The 11,363-nt window shown below is 39.3% G+C and overlaps 1 protein-coding gene across 1 annotated transcript; it reads left to right on the top strand.

Annotated features, from left to right (window-relative positions):
- The first annotated feature begins 795 nt into the window (after positions 1-795).
- LOC122559205 (sentan-like) lies at positions 796-9,587 on the top strand. The gene is made up of 3 exons (XM_043708585.2): positions 796-1,446; positions 4,234-4,373; positions 9,158-9,587. The coding sequence occupies exons 1-3, from the start codon at positions 1,431-1,433 to the stop codon at positions 9,314-9,316; spliced, it is 315 nt and encodes a 104-aa protein (XP_043564520.1). The 5' UTR covers positions 796-1,430; the 3' UTR covers positions 9,317-9,587.
- Positions 9,588-11,363: the final 1,776 nt, after the last annotated feature.

The following is an 11,363-nucleotide window of genomic DNA, read 5'->3' on the forward strand; positions in this document are numbered from 1 at the left end:
GTTCTCTCCCCATCATCATCCTCCCTCTTCCAGCAGCCTATTGTGCTCTGTGCCTTTTGCTAAGTTTTCCAGTCATGTTCTATTCCAAGAGGAATGTTTAAACTGTTATTGCAAAACACCTTTAGCATCAACCAAATGACTCCAGCTTTAGCAACTCTAAGAAACATTACAAAATGCCAAGCTATTGTACAATCATAGCATAATATTCGTTAGACGTCAGTCAGCAATTAATCTGAAGAAGTTGCTGATCCCTTGGTGGGTGATGTTGGCAGAACGTCCCCACATGTTGATGAATATATGTATGTTTAAGAGAGACTGTTAACTCAAGTGTTCATTGAATTCCTACAGCGTGGAAGCAGGCCATTCGGCCCATCGAGTCACACTGACCCTCCAAAGAGTATTTCAGCCAGACCCATCCCCATCCCTGTAACTCTGCATTTCCCATGACTAATTGACCTAGACTGCACAGTCCTGGGCACTATGGGCAATTTAGCATGGCCAATCCACCTAACCTGCACATCTTTGGACTGTGAGAGGAAGTTTGAGCAATCCTACACAGATACAGGAAGAATATGCAAACTCCACATAGACAGTCACCCAAGGCGTTATTGAACACAGGTCGCTAGCACTGTGAGGCAGCAATGCTAACCACTTAGCGACTGTGCCACTACTTTGAAATGTTGAACTTCAAAGTATTAATGCTGGTGTCAAATCAACATTAGAAGCCGACTGGTGACGTGATCTGCCGACACTGCATACTGCCAGTAGATAATCACTGAGGTAATGGTAAAGACACCATATTCCCAGAGGACCACAGGGCTGCTCTTGCATTAGAGAGAGACAACTGCTGGTGAATTTAACCTGAGGGTCAGCACACCTCAGGCAAAGAGACATTCATAGTAACCTCAGCCAGTAAAGGAACAGAACCTGCACTGCTGGTGTCACTCTGCATTGCAAACTAATATACATATGCTAATTCCCTTCAATATAGCATCTGCCACTGCTCACACTAGAATGTACACCATTTGGACCTCTAAGGCCTCTGTACAACAAACAACAGCTGCTGCGCATTTGAATTTTGTGTATTTGAATTCCAATTCTGTGCACAAGCAAACAGATGTTATCCTCAGATGTGTGCTAGTAAATAAGGAACAGAAAATCTGGACCAGTCTTCAACTGCGAATAGAAGAGCTCAAAAGCCACATTACTTTGCAAAAGGAAAACAAGCCAGGGCTTGTCTTGTAGTTTTACATGCTTTGTTTCGAGTTGCAATCGATTAATGCTTTGGGTTTTATCATAGCCCAACATCCAGACACTTAAATTGATTATTTGGTTGAATTGTACTTTCAGCACAAGAGTTGCAAGTGGCTAGTTACTAAATCTCAAACTTCTTTTTTGTTTATAGTTCCAGAACATCGGTTAAGAAGCAAATGTCTCCTGTCAAAGGTAAGCATGTGGTTTTATACTCTGTTCATTTTATGGAAATTGGCTTTGTTCTAACCACCATAGTATTCATATTCACTTTATGTTTAACCTACTCAACAAATAATATTCTAAATCCATATCATCCATGATTAAACAGCACTAGTTGCACTAGGGCCATAAAAAGGTCGTAGATTACAATTAAAGCCATTTTATCTGTTTTCTTTGCCTTTTAGTAACTTTAATTGTTTACCTAATTAATCTATGTTCATAAAATAGAGAATATATTCTGAAATCCAACGTATCAAACTAAAAGTTATCCTTGATTGTGTTACATAAATTAATGTCTTGAGGATACTACAACGCATTCTTTTTAATTCAGAGAATGCCAGTGAAGAAATATCCTGTGATTATTCAATTGTAGAACTAAACATGGCAAATTTCAGCAACTGTACCTTCCAGCAACAAGAATATAAAACAGAAAGGGACAAGTCTACACAGTCTTTGTAGAAAAATCGCATGCGAACTAAAATAGAGGAAATATTTCTAAAAATGTACAGCCTTGAGGCATGGTTCTGATATTTTGCAACAAACAAAAACAATAATGGACAGCCTGCTGTTGGGGAATGTGTTCGTGCCTTTTTCGAGTCTATTCAATTAGGTTATAGTTTAATATGAGTCATGTAATAGCAAGGAAGTGCCCCAGTTTTGATTCAATGTGAAGAAAGCCTTTGCCATCTCTCATCTTCTCCAGTTCTGATGAAAGGTGATCACTTTGAAATATGAACTCTGCTTTTCACTACAGCTGCTGCCTGACATGTTGAGTGTTTCCACTTTTTAAATTACACATTTCCAGCAACCACGACATCTCCCTATTGTTGAAGAAATAAATAGTCACAGTAAATAGAAAGCATTTCTTAAATGTTATTGAATTTTTAAATCAATGGAGATGGAAATTCTTTGATAAGTTATACATTCTTCCTGCCGAATGTTATTCAGTCAGTGAAAAGTAAGAAGTTTTGATGATGTACACAGCACTGCAAAGCTTCCTTAAAAATGCTGTTTCTTTTTATTTTTAAAGAGTTAAGAATTTACATTGTTAACATTAAGAGTAGGTGGTATGGAGCATTGTCTCAAATCATAGTGCTTGAAAGCACTGCACAACAATAGTCATTGCACTCCTGCTTCTCTGACACTACAAAAACATAAGAAAGAAAGCATTTTGTAGTCTTTTGAATGGTCACCAACAGTTGCTTTCAACTTGTTGTTTGAAATGCATGAGATCAGTTCAACTATGTGGAGTTCTATTCAAATTTAGCATTGGGGTTCTCCAAACCCCATTCTCATAGTCAAGTATCCTTATGATTGCATGGAATGAATGGACTCTGCAGCTATTTAAGGTTCCATCTAAGTGAATAAGGCTCCCATCCCTTATCTCCCTGGTCTGATATTAAACTTAAGATTCCTGATGTTCAGATTCAAAGCCGACAGCTGTGTGTTCAATTTCTTTCCCAAGAAAGCTAACAGCAGATCCAAGAATGCAGCATAGCTGGGAAGATCTATTAACTTGATTGGAATTGCCACAGAACCTAGTGAAGGTAGTGATACAGTCACAACATATACCGAGAAACTGGAAAGATGCTAAATATATCCTGTAGGGCACTGTGTGGTAAAAATGACAGCACCTAAGATGGACAGTGACCCCATAGCATCAATCCAAAAACAAGTACTAATTTGAGTAAAGCTAAGAGTTGTAAAATACATTGGGCTGAAATTCACTTGTTTCTTGCAACAGAGTGATAAGGTCTTGAATACAGCCAGGGCTTGGAACAATCACTAAGAGCCACATAATACAATGTGTGTAACATTACACACATTGTAAGGGTGTATAAAAATCATTGTACAAGAATCCGTTTGAAAACATTTGACAAATTATTCACTATCCAAACCTTTAATACTATGGTACTCCCAGTCTATGTTTGGAAAATTAAAATCCCCTACCATTACAATTTAATTATTCTTACACATACCTGAATCTCTCTACATATTTTTCATCAATTTCCATCTGATTATTGGGGATTAATACAAATCCATCGAGGTGATCATTTCTTTGTTATTTCTAATTTCAAACCATTCACTTTCACTGAACAATTTATTGGAAATATTTTCTCTAGATGCAGCAGTAATATTTTCCTTACTCAAAAATTTCACTCACCTATGATCTTGCCTTCCATTCTATCCTTCCTATAGCATCTAAAACCTGGAACATTGGGCTGCCAGTCCTGTTGATCCCTTCGCCAAGTTTCTGTAATAGCTATTACGTCCCAATCTTTTAGTAGGATAAACTATTGGCTTCTTTCTATCTGGTTTACTCCTTTTATTATTTCCAGCACATTTATATCATTACAAGAATCATATTTACTTTCCTGCTTTTGTTTCCCATGGACTACCAACTATGAGAAGTTTACTAGAACTATTAGAAAACAAAGTTAAAAATCACACAACACCAGGTTATAGTCCAACAGGTTTAATTGGAAGCTTTCGGAGTTAGTGTGCTTCCAATTAAACCTGTTGGACTATAACCTGGTGTTGTGTGATTTTTAACTTTGTACACCCCAGTCCAACACCGGCATCTCCGAATCATTATTAGAAAACAGTTACACTTACCAAAATAGGTGATAACTTCTCAAAGTTATATAATTAAGGATTATTGCGTCATTCTCAGTAGAAACATGTTCAGTAACTTACTACAAATAATGATTTATTGAAAGACATAAACATACTAATTAGTGTCCTTTTAATTATTTGCAGTGCTCAGGAATTGCACAGAGTTGGAGAAATCTGTTGCAACAATAGTGGTAATATTTAATAATCATGCAGGTCCCGATGGAAAACTCAGTAAAGCTCAGGCAAAAGATTTACTTTTGGCCCAGTTTCAGAGTTTCATTAAGGTAAGAATTTATATGAAGATGGTTCCACTCATTATATTAGACACAAAAAAGATCTATGATCATTGGATTATCTAATTCAATAACAGCTGAAAGAGTTTACTCATAGATATGAAGATCCAGCTCAACACAGTATTCTGTTAAAATAATCATGACTTGATATTCAGATGGCATATTCAAGGAAGGAGTGAAGCTGGACAATTTGAAGAAAAACGCTCTTCTCAATTTATTCAGTTACTTTTCTGTGTAGCCCTGAGTGTAACTATGAGATTTAACTGTATGTCCACACAGGATTTACCAGAGATTAATACTTATGTTATGAGCCTGCTGTAGCATTTGGAAGCGCCATGAACAAGGTGTATATTGTCAGTGGTTCTGCCCCTCTTGGAAAACGATCCCCTTTTTTTTTGGCATCTGTGTGCAAAAATGTTCATGTTGAAAGATGTCTGGAACAGGGAGATATGCATGACACAGCGAGACAATACATTAGGATAGCCGAGTATTAGGGACCCTACAGGTCTGTATCCTGTATCTTGCATGAGTCTGTTTGTAATGCCCTTGCCCTCTAAAGGGCCTCACATCAGTTGGTCTTGTAACCCCTAACATTACAGGTCGAGATACTTACCACGCCCTCTTTAGGTGTACTCATGATCTCTTTCTGTAGCCCCCATTCCCATGGATAGGTTCCTAAGGCTTATTTCAACTGCAGCGGCCTCCCTGAATTTCCCCCATCCTTGTTTCCTCAAGTTCTCTGGCAGACTGACCATGATCCCCACCCCTCTTGAGCTATCTAACTGGATGGAAATGCCCTGAAATCTGACTGACGGCATATAGCCCAAAACACATTAACTCTACTCCTGGACTAGCCAGTTTGGAGCCACAAGACTTACCGTGACCTACTGCTTGGACTGCGGGGGCACCCACTCACTGACTGAGAACACTGTGGCTAAACCTGTGGTCTGGTATCAGAGGCTGCCCATGACTTACTGTCCCAAAACCTTTAACTGATTGGTGCCTCCATAGATCTGGGCAGAGGATTGTTTCCCTAAGTCTGAGACATGGCTGCCTTCCCAGTTCACATGCAGTGTATTGCTGCGTAAGCTCCTGGCGCAAGGTGCAGATGTGAGGTTGATGTAGCACATTGGCACACAGCAAAGTGATGTCTCACTGACTGGGACTACTGAGCAGTGAGGCCAGCTGCCTGGGTGTCTGGCTATGCTAATAGGCAGTGCAAGGCAAGGCACAGATACGGTGACATTCCAGGTTACCACAAAGTGAGTCACCACTAAGGGAAGTGGCGAGCTGGCCTGAGATGCAGTCTGGTCCAATCCATGAGCTGAATGTCTGTCTCAGTGCACAAAGTGTCCCTGCAGCAGCTGTTCAATGCAAGTTACAGTACACCTGGGATAAGCACCTCACTTCCAAAGCATGTTTTAAGTGGATCACAGAAGTTCCCTGAGGACCCGGAAGGGTTTGAAATTATTGTATGCAGGTATCCATGGACAAGGGGATGTGCAGTTGGTGCCTTTGGGTCATTTGAGGCTGTTTTTGGCAGCAGCAAGTTAAAGTCACCAGGTACCTGCTCAGACTGCCATGTCCAAATTCTCAGTCTCTAGTGTGATCACAGTGGGTTTTAGGATAGGAAGATGCCTAATAATGAAATGAAATGTGCAGTCAATAAGGTCAAAACAAGAAATAGGGCAACATGGTGGCTCAGTGGCTAGCACTGCTGCCTCACAGTGCCAAGGACATGAGATTGGTTCCAACTTCAGTTGACTGTATAGAGTTTGCACATTGTCCCTGCTACTGTGTGGTGCCCTGGTTTCCTCTCACAGTCCAAAGATGTGCAGGTTAGGTGGACTGGCTGTGGTAAATTGCCCATAGATTTCAGGGATGCGCAGGCTAGGTGGATTAGCAATGGGGAATCCAGGGTTACAGGGATGAGTAGTTCTGAGTGGGATACTCTTTAGAGGGTCAGTATAGGCTTGCTAGGCTGGATGGCCTGCTTTCACACTGCAGGGATTCTAAATAATCTTCCTCAATAGGCACCTCATCACTCCCTTATGAGAATCTCACTATTACATTTGGAACTTAGTTAAAAGATGCCACAGTTTACTCTTGGCATTGAGATAAGCCTCATTGGACTTTTCATGCAATGCTGCCATAATTTTCCCTCTCGCCTGTGTCATTCAGGCTATAAGGTTCTGCCTATCATGTTGTTTTATATGTATAAGATCACTAAATAACTCAAAAGTATTATAGTCACAAAGTGAATGGTTCCTGAATGGAATAACAAATAAATCATACAAACATTAAGAGCTTCCCTTTTAATATGTAAAAACTGTAACTGAAGATTATATTCTATCAGTAATTCTACTGTCATATTTCATACATCGACATTTTCTGTAAGATACATGTACTTATATCTGAGGTCTTTGCATATATCTGATTTGAATCTCTATTAAAATAAAATGGATCTTAAACTATTTTGACATCTAGAATATTAAAGCTTCATGTTTAAAAACTGAATATATTTGTTTTAGAAGCTGCAAGTTAGAATGAGTTACTCCGATACTGAGGTTCACTTCATCTATGTAGTTTTATCCTCAGTTTCGGACATAGTCTCAGCTTGCAATGAGCTCAAGTCTCAGTGTCTTCTAAAATGCTGAATGTCATTCTAATTATTGTTAGGTGTCACTTCGAAACAAAGTGCAACAATTAGTGTAGTTCTAGTCTACAATTATGTTGGGAACAACTATTGCCCACATTCGCAATTTATTCAAAAGCTCTTCAAAGCAATTAAAGGATTCAAAATCAAGAATGAATCCAATTATAATTTTTTCAAGCATTTTGTTAAAACCTCAGGGGAAATCAGATTATTATCCATATCACTGGTGGTACAGTTAATTGCATTTATTTTGCAGCCACATAATTGAAAACAATTCAAACAAGAAATAATTGATTGGTCTCTTTAAAATTCAAAAAAATCATGGTCATGATGTAATTCTTCCAAACATTAAAGTTAATATTGTGAAGTTTTGTTTTCAATAATCCAAAATGCCTGCCTCCATTCTTCTTTAGAACATCAAGCAAAATAATGATATTTGCTGGCTCCTGCAATCCCAGCTTCAACACCCAATTCAATACAAACTTACAATGCAACCACAATTTTTCAAATGCACAAAAGCCAGGAATCTGTATGTAAGAAAAATATTTCCGACCTTGAAGAACAAGAATAAATTTGAAAGGTTTTCTTCTTACAGATGTGTCCAATAACAATATTAAACAATATTAAACATAATTAAGTTGTGTAGAAATACCAAAAAGTAATTAAAGCTTAAATTAAACTGTACAATTATGTTTCACGAACTTGTCTTCAGATCGCTATGTTCCAAAGCTGAATGAAATAGGCTGGCATATTCATGAGCATAGACTTTTATCAAAGTAAATGCAGAGTAGTCGACGGGACAATTCAGTGCTTTAATGCATAGAACAGAGACTTTCAGCACAGGATATTACTTGCTTAGTGAGGAAGTAGTGTGATTGTTCATCCAGCATCTAATATTCTGACACTATTGCATATTGTTTTTGTACAACACTACTACAAAATTGTACACTGTAACTATGAAATGGCCCTGACAATCACAAGTTGAAATGCCTTTACATGGATTACATAACATTTTCACTGAGGCCCTTAAGATGTTGTGAAACTTGAAAGGGTTCAGAAAAGATTTACAAGGATGTTGCCAGGGTTGGAGGATCTGAGCTACAGGGAGAGGCTGAACAGGTAGGGGCTGTTTTCACTGGAGCGTCGGAGGCTGAGGGGTGACCTTATAGAGATTTACAAAATTATGAGGGGCATGGATAGGATAAATAGACAAAGTCTTTTTCCTGGGGTCGGGGAGTCCAGACTAGAGGGCATAGGTTTAGGGTGAGAGGGGAAAGATATAAAAGAGACCTAAGGGGCAACTTTTTCACGCAGAAGGTGGTACGTGTATGGAATGCTGGTCCAATTGCAACATTTAAGAGGCATTTGGATGGGTATATGAACAGGAAGGGTTTGGAGGGATATGGGCCAGGTGCTGGCGGGTGGGGCTCGATTGGGTTGAGATATCTGGTCGGCATGGACAGGTTGGACCAGAGGGTCTGTTACCATGCTGTACATCTCTATGATTCTAAGTAAATGAAAAGTAATACAATTCTTATGGTATGTTATAAATTGCATCGAAAAAAGGTTTTTAAAAGTGTGATGACAACAGCTGGGCAACAAATTCAAATAAAGCGAAGTTATTTTTAATTATAACTCTTACTTTCCTCAAAAGTGTTTACCAATTCTGTGCTAACATGTATTTTGTTGCTACTTTGTGGAGAAATCTTCAGCAGTATTTTTAGATTTCCAGCATCTGCAATATTTTGCAATTGACATTGTTCTATTTCTGTTCAACCTTAAAATCTAAGTAAGGGGTTAGCCATTGACCACTTCCAATGTTCTGCATAATACAGATGACATCACAGCCCATTCTGCTAACATTTGCCATGCCAAGAGACGGACATTCATAATTTGATCTGAATCTGATAGTAGGATACCGTTTGGAGGTGAAATGGTAACCAAATGAAAGAAGGAAAAGTCTTCTTGATTACTAGACCAAGAGTGATATTTGTAGGAACAGCAACTGCATATCCTTCTGAAATGCAAAATGCAACATTCTGTGAAATGAAGCATTTAAAAAGTCGCATTGCAAAAAAGTCCACATATTTATAAATTATCTGATTCTATTCTTTTCCAGGGACAAGAGCTGAAGCCAAAATACAAAGAAATTATTTCTGACCTTGATGAAGATAAGGACAAAAAAATAGACTTTGAAGATTTTATGATAATATTGACAAGCCTGACAATAATGTCAAATATTATGCATGAGCTACAATGTCTGACAATGAAAAAATAATAACACATTAGTTTAAACAATTCACTTGTAATTCACGATGATATTTTATTACACATGTACAAAATGGATGTTTGGTAGCTGTGTAATGCAGAACCATCCTCAGAATTATAAAGTTTGATGATGATGATAAATGTAACATAAATGTAAGATTATTTAATATGTTGTCGGCTGCTGATTTTTAAAAATTAAAATATACAATTGGATATGTCAAAATATGCATCGTTGGGAGAATTCACAAGATTACCAACTTAAGGGGAAACCAGCAATTATATTGGAGAAGGGGACAATGGTGATTTGTTTGTACAGTGATTGATAGAGGCTTTGACCTGGAAAATGTACCAGTTAATGATGACTTAACTACAAAGCTTTGTTCAAATTTAAAACCAAGCAATTTAGATTGTTTGGTCAAGGCATTGCCCTGGGAAATAAACTAACAAATGGTCATCTCCTATTTTGTTGCATTGAAACAGAGTTTCTTTTCCAAAAGTATTTTTTTTTCATAAATTATGCGTAAGTACGATAAGTCCAAAAACAGTTCAGTGTAGACTTTGCAAATAATAGTGGAATTTTGACATTCCTCATTAGAGCATTTTCTAAACTATTTACATTCCCATTAAGATAACAAAGGTATCTTAAAACTTGACAGACCCTTGTCATTCTTTACCAGGAAGACTTTCAACTGTGTTCTGCCCCACTTGGCAACAGCTGCCCCACCCTTTAAAAATCCATCAGCCTGTAGTCCTGGACCTTGGAATGTGCTACTCTGCAACACTCAGTGGAGAGCAACTCCTTGTTCTGGAAGACCAACAAGTTTTGGGCAGACCAAAGTGCATCTTTCACAGATTTGATGGTCCTCCAGGGACAGTTGATGTTTGACCCAGTGTGCATCTTGGGGAACATCTGTAGAGCACAGAATCCTGTGTCACGGGACTGCTCAGGGTGAATCTCAACAAAAACCATGCATTGCACTCCAGACCTTCTTTGCAAAGGCATATTCCTGTCAGAGATGTGTGACAGCTTCTTCACCAGTGCAGCCACTTCGAGGACAGTGTGTGATGGCACATGGAGACCAGATGTGCATGAAGGATCTGACAGGCAGTGCCCTCCTCCTAACCAGCCAAGCTGCTTTGGTGCCCATTGGAAAGTTCTGGTAATGAGGCATTCTGCCAAATGACTTTGATAGTCTGCTCAGGGAGCCACCTGACAGGATCCACCCTTTCTTTTTCCACAGGGTCTCGAGATGCTACGTGCTGACCACTTCCTCATGGAATTGTGGTCAAAGGTGTTTTGCTTTACAAATATTACTTTCCCACTAGGGACAGATGATACGGAGTGATCCAATTACTTGGAGTGTATTGCAGTAACAAGGCCAGACCCATCCTTCATAACACTGGAGACAGATAGAACCTCAGGACGTAACGGCACTAGGTGTTTGCATACTGGGGGTCTACACACAGAGCTTGATGCAGCCATACACAAAGGTGGCCAACTGAATGAGGGTGGCATTGAGTATGTCCAGAGTATTGTACATGGTGTCTCTGTAGACATGGAACATCTTTGACATCCAGATGATGTGGAAGCTGGCTCGGTTGCCTATAATAGTGCAGGGAATAGGCCAGACCTGTGCTACGTACAGCACTGAGAGAACCTCACATCCAATGACCAATGTTTTTACCTGCAATGCCCAGTTTCTGCCTCACATCGGTGACATGCTTTTCAAAAGGTTGTCACATGCCCCAGCTCCTCCAAACCATATTCCCAGGACATCCAGGTAATCTGCCCCGACAGAGAAGGGAATAAAGGATTGGTTGGCCAAGTTCCTAAGAACATAGTCTCAATTTTGCCTTGATTTACCTTAGCACCTGAGGCCAGTTCAAACAGGTTGCAGATGCTCATAAGTCTGCACACCCACAGCAGATCCAAGCAGAAAATGGTGATGTCATCCAGGGAGGCGCTGACCTGCAGGCCTCTGCTGTCTGGAATGTTCAGCCTTTTCGAGCTGACACCCTTCCTGTTGGACTCAGCAAAGGGTTCTATACAATACACA

This window comes from Chiloscyllium plagiosum, unplaced genomic scaffold (genome assembly GCF_037043375.1).
Source record: "Chiloscyllium plagiosum isolate Xiang-an unplaced genomic scaffold, Cpla_swu_hap1 HiC_scaffold_14, whole genome shotgun sequence".
NCBI lineage: Eukaryota > Metazoa > Chordata > Chondrichthyes > Orectolobiformes > Hemiscylliidae > Chiloscyllium > Chiloscyllium plagiosum.